The sequence below is a fragment of the Podarcis liolepis genome (genome assembly GCF_965112155.1).
Source record: "Podarcis liolepis genome assembly, chromosome: 5".
In the NCBI taxonomy this organism is placed as follows: Eukaryota; Metazoa; Chordata; class Lepidosauria; order Squamata; family Lacertidae; genus Podarcis; species Podarcis liolepis.
The window spans coordinates 9299806-9312265 of NC_139556.1; the positions used below are offsets into that span (position 1 = coordinate 9299806).

Here is a 12460-nt window from a genome sequence, read left to right on the forward strand (position 1 = left end):
CTACTTTGACGTGCTTTCGAACTGCTAGGTTGGCAGGAGCAGGATCTGAGCAATGGGAGCTCACCCTGTCGCGGGGATTTGAACCGCTGACCTTCTGATTGGCAAGCCCTAGGCTCTGTGGTTTAGACATCCCCAAACACTTACTAGCTGAAGGTAAAAGAACCTTCTCAGATGGACCAGGGGTGTTTGGGAGAGGACCTCTGCCCTAAGGTATGAATGAAGCAGCAGTCTGCACAGTTTTTAACCAAAGTAAGGCAGAGGCACTAATGGTCACTCTTTCATCTAGTCAAATAATTTAACACACTCAGTGAGGGCTGGTTGTAGAAAAGCCATCCTTCCACATGCCTGTGGTACCATTGCACAACCTGCAGCTTTTAAAAATCAGCTTTGTGCTTTGTTGTGGCTGGTCATTTGAATGTCCAGCGGGCAGTGGCAGCAATCTGCCGGCAGATGTGTGGTATCAGCATAAAGAACTTCATGTGATCTGCCTGATCAAATTCCACTCTAGCCAGTACAGTGGTACCTTGGTTCTCAAATGCCTTGGTTCCCAAACGCCTGGGTACTCAAACGCCAGAAATTGGAAGTGTTCCAGTTTTCAAACATTTTTCGGAAGCCGAACGTCCGATGCAGCTGTCGGCTATTGTTTCTGGAACACCTGCACCAATCAGAAGCTGCACCTTGGTTTTCAAACATTTCAGAAGTCAAACGGACTTCTGGAACGGATTAAGTTTGGCGCTTTTGTTATTGCTATTTATTTTGCGTTTTGGTTTTTGAGGCTTTTTTGGTTAATTTGTTTTTTGTGACTGTGTGGAACCCAGTTCAGCTACCATAGCTGTCAACGTTTCCTTTTTTTTAAGGGAAATTCCCTTATTCCGAATAGGATTCCTCGCAAGAAAAGGGAAAAGTTGACAGCTATGCAGCTACTGATAGATTGACTGTGTGACTGCGGAAGTGGATAAAAGTCCCCCATCCAAACACTGACTATCAGTGCAGGTAAGGAAAAAAAAATATTTATTTTTTTATCATCTACAATACAGTCTTATTTATTTTATAGTACAGTACATTGATTAGTGCTTCCATTTTATGGCTCAATGGTTTTGTTAAGATAGTAAAATTCATGTTAAATTACTGTTTTAGGGGTTGTTTTTAAAAGCCTGGATTAATTCGTTTTGCATTATCTTTGGGAAAGCGTGCCTTGGTTTTGGAATGCTTTGGTTTTGGAACGGACTTCCAGAAGAGATTAAGTTTGAGACCCAAGGTACCATTGTACTCCTTTGGAAGTAAACTTCACTATCACTTGCAGAAGGGAAATTGTGTGGGAAACTGTAGTCAGGCATAACTAGCAAGCTGAGGGCTGGTTAATGCATGAAGGGGTTAAGGCCACAAAATTGCATTCCTGGGCTCAGCTGGGTAACATCCCTCACCTGGAAGAAAGTTAATTTCCCTCCTTTGTTTGTTCTTTTTTCACCATGTGAACTCACCAAGATAGCTCACTACAAGCTCAGACCACGTACTTAGAGCTATTTCACTATATTTTGTATCCCAAGATTTCTGCCTACTTGCCACTGCATGGAATAACATGTGAACCTGACCTTCTGACCTTCAGTCTTTGTAAGTAAAGCATTCAAACTTACTAATGGTACGGTCTGTTCCTTGTGAGAGGGCTAGAAAGGGGAAGCATCATAAGCATCTAGAACAGAATATTTAAAAGGTCTATTATTCCCTTGCTTAACTTTGCTGCATGATTCTGTGTTTTTAAAGTCTGTTGGGAGCTCTTTTTCTGCTGGAGAGAATGTTTAGCCTTAAGGGATGCGGGTGGCGCTGTGGGTTAAATCACAGAGCCTGGGACTTGCCGATCAGACGATCGGCAGTTCAAATCCCCGCAACGAGGTGAGCTCCCGTTGCTCGGTCCCAGCTCCTGCCAACCTAGCAGTTCAAAAGCACCTCAAAGTGCAAGTAGATAAATAGGTACCACTCCTGCGGTAAGGTAAACGGCGTTTCCGTGCGCTGCTCTGGTTCGCCAGAGGCGGCTTAGTCATGCTGGCCACATGACCCGGAAGCTGTACGCCGGCTCCCTCGGCCAATAAAGCGAGATGAGCGCCGCAACCCCAGAGTCGGTCACGACTGGAACTAATGGTCAGGGGTCCCTTTATCTTTACCTTTATGTTTAGCCTTGCACTTTGGATCTAAGGGATCCAGCCAATTCTTTTATTAATTATCCCACAGGGATTATCTATATAAATCTATTTTTGCCATTTCTCCATAGGATCTCCCTGTGCATTCATTTTTTCACATTACATACCTATAGCAAAACAGTCCACGTTATCCAAGTGTTAAACGCTTACCTGAAACAGAATCATCAATTTCATTCCTGATTGCAGTCACATTGGGCTGAGGAGGAGGAAATCCTAGTTTGCCTCTTTTCACTTTTATCATGGTTACTCGAGCGATAGGTGGCAATTTTTTAAGCTTGGGGTAATAAAACGAGTTTGCTGGGTGACTTGGAGAGGAAGCAGTGATCTGTGAATTGAAACACATATGCAAAAGATACCAATTTAGTATCACAAAGGGAATCTGTAGCAAAATGTTGCAGTGCGGATTGCTCCTGCGCAGGGTTCCACCACTTCCATTTGCTGTCCCATCATTGTTCTGCACCCATTGAACATGCTCAGTTCTCATTTTCCCCTAAAGGTTTCTTTTTGATCTTGGGGTTCCATCAAATCTGGTTAATAGATGGCACGGTTGGGCTGCATAAGGAGAAGCAGTCAAAGAACTATTAGTATAAAAAGGTAAAGGGACCCCTGACCGTTAGGTTCAGTCGTGGCCGACTCTGGGGTTGCAGCGCTCATCTCGCTTTATTGGCCGAGGGAGCCGGCGTACAGCTTCCGGGTCATGTGGCCAGCATGACTAAGCCGCTTCTGGCGAACCAGAGCAGGGCACGGAAACACCATTTGCCTTCCCGCTGGAGTGGTACCTATTTATCTACTTGCACTTCAACGTGCTTTTGAACTGCTAGGTTGGCAGGCGCAGGGACCGAGCAACGGGAGCTCACCCCATCATGGGGATAGCTCTCCGTATATATTAGGGGAGTTCACTGGCTCTGGCCAAGTATATGCCAGTCTTGTGGTCTGGGCAGCCCAAGACTTCCATGCGCACTGGCCAGGCTTGTGCCCCAGAGAATGAATGAATGAATTTTATTTGCATCAGCCGTCAGCCATAGTAATAAAACAAAGATACGATATACAAAGGATAGAAATAAAAAGGCAATTATATAAAATACATTTTGGGGTTTTGAATCAATAGTCAAATGGTGGATCTTATTCTGATTGCCCCAGCTAAAAACCTTTGCTATCACCTGCTCATCTTGATCTGCCAAGAGAAAGGACACTGTGGCAGTGGTTGGGAGACCCGAAACAGACAATAAAAGAGGGGTGATAATCTCGCTCCTCAAGTCTTTATAAAGAGTGCAAGCCAGAAGGGCATGCGCCACTGATTCGGTACTGCCAACTCCACAGGGACATGAGCGTTTTTCGTGTGGAATCTGTTGGAATCGTCCCTCAAGTACGGCCGAGGGCAATACATTCAATCTTGCGAGAGTGACCTCTGCACCCCAGAGAGGTCACTTCGGTGTGTAGAAGGCAGCATTTACAAGGTCTAAGTTCAACTTAGATGCAGGTGGCACTGTGGGTTAAACCACAGAGCCTCTTGGGCTTGCCAATCAGAATGGTGGTGGTTTGAATCCTGACGACGGGGTGAGCTCCCGTTGCTCGGTCCCTGCTCCTGCCAACCTAGCAGTTCAAAAGCACGTCAAAGTGCAAGTAGATAAATAGGTACCGCTCCAGCGGGAAGGTAAACGGCGTTTCCGTGCACTCCTCTGGTTCGCCAGAAGCGGCTTGGTCATGCTGGCCACATGACCCGGAAGCTGTACGCCGGCTCCCTCGGCTAATAAAGCAAGATGAGCGCCACAACCCCAGAGTCGGCCACGACTGGACCTAATGGTCAGGGGTCCCTTTACCTTTACCTTAAGCTCAACTTGACTGGCATAAGGTATGAGCACTACAGGTTGCCTTCCATCAGTGAGAGAGATGATTGTGTTTCACTGGTCAGCTACTGCCCTCATTAAGCCAGGCAGACCCTGGTCAACACAGTGCTAACCCACCACTGTCCACCTACTTCAGTGGGTTCTTGGGAGTTCAGAGTCTCCAGCGGGTTGATGTCACCCCCCAAAGGTGTGCCCTTTCATTGTCTCCCGAGACAGACGGATGCCCACAATCTCAACATGCCAACAAATGCCAGGGAACCAAATTGTACCAATTCGAACTGAACCAGGATTCAGCCAGAGTGGATAGCAGGAGCCCAGGATAGTTCTGTGGCAGATACACCCGGGGTAATCCTGAACTATCAAAAGCAGGGGGCAAGGGGCAGTCGTAGGAGCTAGAATGCAACCCCCTACAGCTAGTCATCTGTGCCTCTGTTGCAGCAAACACAGCTCCACAGTTCATGCCTCTATGTCAGTGGTGGCCAAACCTGGCCCTCCAGCTGATTTTGGACTACAATTCCCATCATCCCTAGCTAACAGGACCAGTGGTCAGGGATGATGGGAACTGTAGTCCCAAAACAGCTGGAGGGCCAAGTTTGGCCACCACTGCTCTATGTGAAGAAACAAGAATGCTCTTGTTTTGCAATAGGATTTCTGGGGATCTGTCATTTCTGGATCACAAGCTGGGTTCAGTTCTGGGATTGGCTGAATCTGGTCTAGACCAAATCTGGCCCAATCGAGATTTACAAATCAGGGTTATAAATCAGATCAGGGATGTCAGCACAGCGCTAGTGGTTTTATTGTGGTTTTATGATTGTTTTTTTGTTTCTTGGTGCAATGTGTGTGTGAAGCTTTGTGAAAGTGTTTCAATAAATATATAAAACAGTTTTTAACCAATAGCAAAGCTGCACCTGAGGTTACACCTTCTCCGAAGTAGCCGGCAGCTATTAACAGCGTTGCCTGCTTCTTTCCCATAATAGGGCAGTGTCTGAGTGGCCTTGTTCACACATCACAGTAAACCATATTAATGTCAACATGTCAATCTTAACCACTCTGTTCCTGCCTGCTAGAGTACAGGTGAAACAAGCCATGCTTAGTGTTCTGTCTGAACGGGGGATCATGGTTTGTTACACTCTGAACAAACCATGATCTGTAGTTAAAGTATGTTCTTGACTTATTGATCATGGTTTGTCTGAGCAACAAACCATGCTGTAACATTTCTCACCTGTAGGAGAACAGTCAGAAGAGTTAAAGGTTTTTCAAAAAGGCAAAAGTGCTAAGAAGAACACTATTAAGTATGTGCATTCCAAGGCCATTAGTAAAGGGTTTGCACCTGCATAAACAAATTGATTTTTTTTTGGGGGGGAGTTCCATGAATTTTAAGAATTCAAAAACACCAGTAAGCTCCCCCTCACATTGTATCCTATGGATGGGTTGTATGTTACAGCCTAAGAATGGCTTTAGATGTGAAACTTTGCTGTTTCCCTAAAAACAGGTATCAATGTGCAGACCTCTGTGCATGTAGAAAGAAAGAAAAATTAATTGCACCTATTTGTTGCGGCAAAAGGCTCTTGCCTCTGGAATGCTCTTTTAAAAACTGTATTAAAGAAATGTCAAAAGAGGGTTTGAGAGTTGGGATAGTGATCAACTTGTTATGGAGTCACAAAAAACCCCATACTTTATGACATCACATTTGACTGGGAGCCGACATACACAGAGGTGTGTGCTTCGCTTGATGCCCTCGATTGCTAACTCTTAAAATCAGGAGGTGGTGCTCTTGTGAAAGAGGCTTATGTGATTTGACCTCTATACAGATGTCCAATGAACGTCTCTTGTTGTCGTTGGCATCCGTCTGTCTCGAGAGACAATGGAGTGTGCCTCTGGGGGTGAAGTCGAGCCACTGAAGATTCACAGCACTTGCTGTGGTTGCAGAGACCAGTGGTAACTCAAAACTGCTCCCTCCCGCTTTGTGTTTGCTGGATTAGTCTGCCAAAGTGACCTGCCAGGTCACTTCCTGAGCAGTGTGTATGGAGATCTTGGGCCGCCCACATGACAACATCCCAGAGATATCCCTTAAGGCAGCGGAGGTTTAGAACTAGAGTTTTCCCTCTCCCAGATGAGTTACCTTCCCCTGTTGATGAGCCTCATCTGCCCCACACTTCCCTCTACAGCACATGCAGAAACTGCCTGAAATATAGACATCATAGAAAATGTGAGGGATGTGGGTGGTGCTGTGGGTTAAACCACTGAGCCTAGGGCTTGCCGATCAGAAGGTTGGCGGTTCGAATCCCCACAACAGGGGAGCTCCCGTTGCTCGGTTCCTGCTCCTGCCAACCTAGCAGTTCGAAAGCACGTCAAAGTGCAAGTAGATAAATGGGTACCGCTCCGGTGGGAAGGTAAACGGCGTTTCTGTGCACTGCTCTGGTTTTGCCAGAAGTGGCTTAGTCATGCTGGCCGCATGACCCGGAAGCTGTACGCCGGCTCCCTTGGCCAATAAAGCGAGATGAGCGCCACAACCCCAGAGTCATCCGCAACTGGACCTAATGGTCAGGGGTCCCTTTACCTTTACCTTTAGACAATGTGAAGGACAGAGGAAACAAGCATGACCCCAACCTCCCTGGCTTAAGTCAAATCTGCGTAAAGCTGTTGTGTGTTTTGGGGATTTTTAAATTCTATTAACATGCGTCTATAATGGAAAAGGTGGAACTGGGAAGGCAGAGGGGAAAAGACACCCCTGATTCCACCATCAAGGTCTTATAGAAAAATAATTGGGTGAAAAGCAGAGTCCCTGTATTAGGTTTCTATATAAATAATTTTTCAAAATATAAGCCAACAGTCAAATAATGCCAGCAAATTTAATTTCCATATTAGCTTTCTTTTCACTAGAATTCATTATTACGTAACTAAGTTGAATTAATTGAGTAAGTAGAATTAATTAGTGTAGATTAATCAATTAAACAATAATTTTGATTGGGTCGCTTCACACTTCTTTGACGGAATGTCCCCACTACAAAACAGTGCAGCAGAACATGGTTCAATTGAAATGTGGAATAATAAAGTTAGGGCACAGCATATCCTTCTGTTTAAGAAATGAGTCAGACAACAGTGAGTACAGGTGTGCTCAACATATAAAAAGGTAAAGGGGCCCCTGACCATTAGGTCCAGTCGTGGCCAACTCTGGGGTTGCAGCGCTCATGTCGCTTTACTGGCCGAGGGAGCCGGCATACAGCTTCCAGGTCATGTGGCCAGCATGACTAAGCAGCTTCTGGAGAACGAGAGCAGCCCACGGAAACACTGTTTAGCTTCCCGCCGGAGCAGTACCTATTTATCTACTTGCACTTTGATGTGCTTTCGAACTGCTAGGTTGGCAGGAGCAGGGACCGAGCAACGGGAGCTCACCCCATTGGAGGGATTCGAACCGCCGACCTTCTGATCAGCCAGTCCTAGGCTCTGTGGTTTAACCCACAGCGCCACCTGTGTCCCTATGCTACCATCACAATTACAGCTGTGATATAAAATAATGATCACACTAATGTTGAATGGAATTGTGTGTTTGACCAGTCAAGGAACGACTTAGAAACTTACCTCTGTGACAGGATCCTGTGGGATAGTGGCAAAATTGGGGGAGGAAAACGTGAAGCCGCTGTCAGTGCCAGCGTCATATGGGAAAAGATCCAAAGATACTTTCTGTTTCCAGTGGTCTTTTTCACACAGATTTAAACTGTCAATGCCCACGAACCAGTCAGGGCTGGGCACAATTCGCACTGCAATGGACACCTAGCAGTTAAAAAAAAGAAAAGGCTTACTTCAGAACCCGAATTAAGCACGTTAGATTAAGCCTCCTTATATTACTGCACCACAATGTCACATGTAAATAAACCAGTGTAACAGTAATATTATAACATACCCTCCAAAGTTTCTCCGATGGAAATAGGGGTGTCCTATTCAATAATCATAATAAGTTGATTATTTATATGCCACCCATTAAACATTTTTTTTAAAAAAAATCCCTATACAGGCTTCTAAAGGTTGTATCTTCTTGGCTCAGGAGTCGCATAACTCCATACCCTCCAACATTTCTCTGATGAAAATAGGGATGTCCTAAGGAAAAGCGGGACATTCTGGGATCAAATCAGAACCCAGGACGCGTTCTGTAAATCCAGGACTGTCACTGGAAAATAGGGACACTTGGAGGGTCTGTCAGAAACCTGTTTTAGAAATAATCTACTTTATTTATTTTTATTGATTATGGCACAATACGGCCCTTTCCCACATCACACTTGGCGGCCTCTTGAGCAAAATATATTAAACTCTGCGGTGCTTATATAAGAGACTCTTCTTCAAATAGTTTCAGTCATGCACATATTGGGCTGTGTACAAAGCTGTTTGTGCAGGAGTGGAGCAGACTTCTAATGCGATGGGACGTTTCCTTCCTCTTCTCCTCCAGGCAGTCTCTGCTCCACCCTCAAAATCTGCAGTGGGTGAAAAGAGGAAGGTGACGTCTGCTCATGCAATTCCACCCATGCTTCCAAGAGTTGCAACCATTGATTGACGAATCAGTTAGATGGCTCAATTGATCCTCAGGCCTATGCAGGGGGAGGGGGGCAGCTGGATACACTTGTGATAGGCCTTGGAGGGCTAAGTTGGTTGGGGGGGGCCCTGCCAGGTACCTGCCAAACTTAGGCTGTCATGCCAAGAACGCCCTGTCAGTGATAGACCTTGGGCTTTCAAATTTCAGCAGCACCCCGTGCAAGGCCTCTTGCGCTCCATTCTGAATTGTAGTTGTGGCACCCCCACGGCTCTAAAAAGTGAAGGTAAAGGACCCCCAAACGGTTAAGTCCAGTCAAAGGCGACTATGGGGTTGCGGCGTTCATCTCGCTGTCAGGCCGAGGGAGCAGGCGTTTGTCCACAGACAGCTTTCCAGCTCATGTGGCCAGCAGGACTAAACCGCTTCTGGCACAACGGGACACCGTGATGGAAACTAGAGCGCACGGAAATGCTGTTTACCTTCCCGCTGCAATGGTACCTATTTATGTACTTGCACTGGTATGCTTTCAGACTGCTAGGTTGGCAGGAGCTAGGACAGAGCAACAGGAGCTCACCCCGTCGCGGGGATTCGAACCGCCGACCTTCTGATCAGCATGCCCAAGAGGCTCAGTGGTTTAGACCACAGTGCCACCCCAAGGCTCTATGCCCAACATGACCAATCTGGTTGCACTTTCCTAAATCTTCCACTGGATCCGTACCTCCCAGCTGACTGGGGACTTAATGCACTGCTAGACTTTGATAGTAATCTGGACCTGTGTTACTGAATACTAGCAGATTAGGATCTGATTAGGCGCTGGCGCCACCTCAGTGGCGCATGTCCTGGGTTGTCGGAGCCACGTGACTGGTGCAACAAACTGGTTTATCTGAGCTACTTTGCTCTTACGTAACCAAGCAGGCTGCTTTTTTTCTTTGAGTTTATAACTTTATTCTAACAAGACTCTCGCCCCGGGCATCACATAAGCTCTGCATGGGCCTGTTGACACCCCGATAAATTGGCCAACACGGTCTTTTCTTTTCTTTTTAAGCCTGTATTTAGATGTAACTACTTATATTTTTAAAAAACCATACAAAGGTGGCAGGAACCATCTTAAAAGAGGCATTTCCTCTGCGGACAAACACACAACGACATGCCTCTCCTCAAAGGTGCTTGCTGTGACGTACACTTCTAAAATTTAAGGATGCCCGGTTGTTGAAAACCATTGTTTTAATTGCATGCAATTTGGGGGGGGGGACGGACAACTGACTGAATAACACACTCGTTTTAAGTAACCGACTTCCATTTCTTTAATCAGGTGATGGCTCTATTTTTTTATTTACAGTGGTGCCCCGCAAGACGAATGCCTCGCAAGACGGAAAACCCGCTAGACGAAAGGGTTTTCCGTTTTGGAGGTGCTTCGCAAAACAAATTTCCTATGGGCTTGCTTTGCAAGACGACAATGTATTGCGAGTTCCTGCTGGTTTTTTATCCTCCCCCCCCCCTTTCTAAGCCGCTAAGCCGCTTATCAGCTGATCCGATCAGCAGATAAGCCGCTAAAAGCCGCTAATAGCGCTAATCCGCGAATCGGTCAATGGGCTTGCTTCGCAAGACGAAAAAACCACTAGACGAAGAGAATCACAGAATGGATTCTTTTCGTCTTGCGAGGCACCACTGTATTTTTTTTACAAAAAAAATAGGCCAATGAGCATTTTCCCTACTTACCAGTGGCTGTCTTGGGTGGACCTCCAAGTCTGCGGCCGTTTGCCCCGTGCCAGTGGAAATGGCAGGAGCGGAGAATATTCCGTGAATGCTTTGGATTTTTTCCCCAGCTGCTTCTATTTCCTTCATTAATGCCCAGGGTTCACCTCTTTCGGCAAAGTCACGCATCCCGTTGCTGGCAAACTCGTTCATTTTCCACATGTTGTAGTCAGAGTTATGGGCAGCGCCTGTGGAAGGGAAGACATGGCAGCAGGCAGGAGTCTGGTTTAGATTTGCTTAATAATATACTGTATGCCGTTCTTCGCCTCTCTTTCTGAAGTGGAACAAGCTATGTTTAAAGAAGTAAGGTATGCTGTTTACTTTAGCTGCAGCAAAATTGGAAACAGAAGCTAGCTGGAGAAACCAGCCCCACATTGTATAACACTGAGCTTGCTGATAGCGCATGTTTGGTCTCTCAGTCATAGGAACTTAGACGTAACTTGATTACAAAAAAATAAATAAATTAAGAAAAGATGGTACGGTTTTTAGAGAGTTAGCTTGCCTTTAGTAACTGAACGAGCCTGACTTACCCAGAAGTGACGACCATTGTGCTGGAGGCCTGTACAGAGGGTACTGCTTAGGGAACGATGCCTGGCTCCACTTTCCTGTGAAAATAATGGTGTACCTTGCAAGTTCTTCTGCTGTGCAAACAGAGTCTTCCTCAAGAGGCAAACAATTAACAAAGCTCAGAACAGTGAAGAGCAATGCTATGATGATTCTATAGGAGCTGGAGACAGCGGTCAAGTTTTCCATTTCCTCGCCCGTGCAGAAAACCCTCCACGTTCCTCTCTGTGGGTTAAATAAATGAAAGCTTGATACAGTTAGACTCTGAGCATGCAGAAAGTCAACTGCCAAAAACTCTGCTGCATTCAAGAATCATAAGACTTTCGAATAAGTTGAAGTTGTAACAGTACCCCAAACAAATGTTTCCGATTGGGAAATGAAACATGTTTCTGGCGACGTGTTTTTTCAAGATCCGTTTACAGTTTTGCTTTTTCAGTCTTATTAGAATCACATCTTGGCCCAATTATGTTAGCAATTGTTTCGGTGTGTATGGTATATATGTTTTCAAATATTAAGTTGCATGTCATTTTGCCCAGGGACTTACTTCCTTTGAAAATTGAGTTTAAAAACTGCCTCATGGCACAATACACTGTAGGTCAGAGTTAGTACATGCAAATTTAAGGCATAATCTAGCTGCTAAGTCCCATGATGCAGAAATTAGGAGGGGGGCATATTTTACAAGGTATTAGATAATAAAACACCAAACTATGATTGTTTTAAACAATAACTTTTAACATTATTTTTAAAACTTCTTTACTTTAAGAATTGGACAGAATTAAAAGCAGCAGCTAAGATAGTAGGAATGTACATTAGTAATACATGCAAATATTTCACACTTACTGGGTGGTGTTTCCTGTGAAGCCCTGGGAAGTTAAGAGCCCTTGCTTGTTCTTGCAGCTGAGCAGTTCTGCCACAGAAAAGGAAGAAACCAGAGTGCTTGCTGCTATTTATGCCAGAAGTTAGGTCCCTTTGGTCCAACGCTGACTGCAACCTTTAGACTAGATGAGCTGGACGCATCTTGTCCTTGTTTGAAACGTTTTCACTGTTTCATGAGAATTAATAATAAAAAAACCCTATTAAAATTGTGGTGCTGAACAGATAAAACAAGATTTTAGAGAACCTTACGTTATTGCCATCAGTTCAAGGTTTCTGAAGACTGTACATTTCTTTCTTCTTGCTTTCGTGCCCCGAAGCTAAGGACAAACTGCTTCCAAGACAAAACCTTTCTCGTGGAAGAGTTTTAGATGAGAAGCACATTTTTGCAAGTTTTATTGGTTGACAGATGGCTTTTTCAAGTATTGACTGAAAGCACTCCCCTCTAATTCACCCATATGCGCACGTCTCAGCTGGAAGAAGAAAACCAAAGGTGCCTAAGGAAAATATTGTCGCTACAAATATGCTTTAGGGAAGCAATTATACGCTGTGTACATTTTAAGTGCTGTACACTACCTGGAGAAGCTCTACAAGACATCCTTGTTTGACAAGGACGCCCCTCTGGAAAAAGTGTCGCAGTTGTCATGTTTCAGTTGTCAGAAAAATAAATAAATTATATATAAACTTTTACTATAACTTAA

The 12460-nt window shown here is 45.1% G+C and overlaps 1 protein-coding gene across 3 annotated transcripts in view; it reads right to left on the minus strand.

Moving 5' to 3' along the window:
- The window catches only part of SPON2 (spondin 2), a 30112-nt gene extending 18069 nt beyond the window's left edge, over positions 1-12043 (minus strand). For 2 of the 3 annotated variants that reach the window (XR_014526265.1, XM_083503549.1), the window contains exons 1-5: positions 11727-12043; positions 10853-11111; positions 10287-10510; positions 7625-7816; positions 2346-2520 (exon numbers count right to left, since the gene is read on the minus strand). Coding sequence is in view for 2 of the 3 variants with exons in the window: in XM_083503549.1 (XP_083359675.1) it covers positions 2346-2520; positions 7625-7816; positions 10287-10510; positions 10853-11075 (814 nt within the window). In the remaining variant the exon portion in view is untranslated. Of the gene's footprint in view, positions 1-2345; positions 2521-7624; positions 7817-10286; positions 10511-10852; positions 11130-11726 lie in introns of those variants that run through there. The other variant, XM_083503550.1, reaches the window with a different exon arrangement.
- Between the last annotated feature and the right edge of the window lie 417 nt (positions 12044-12460).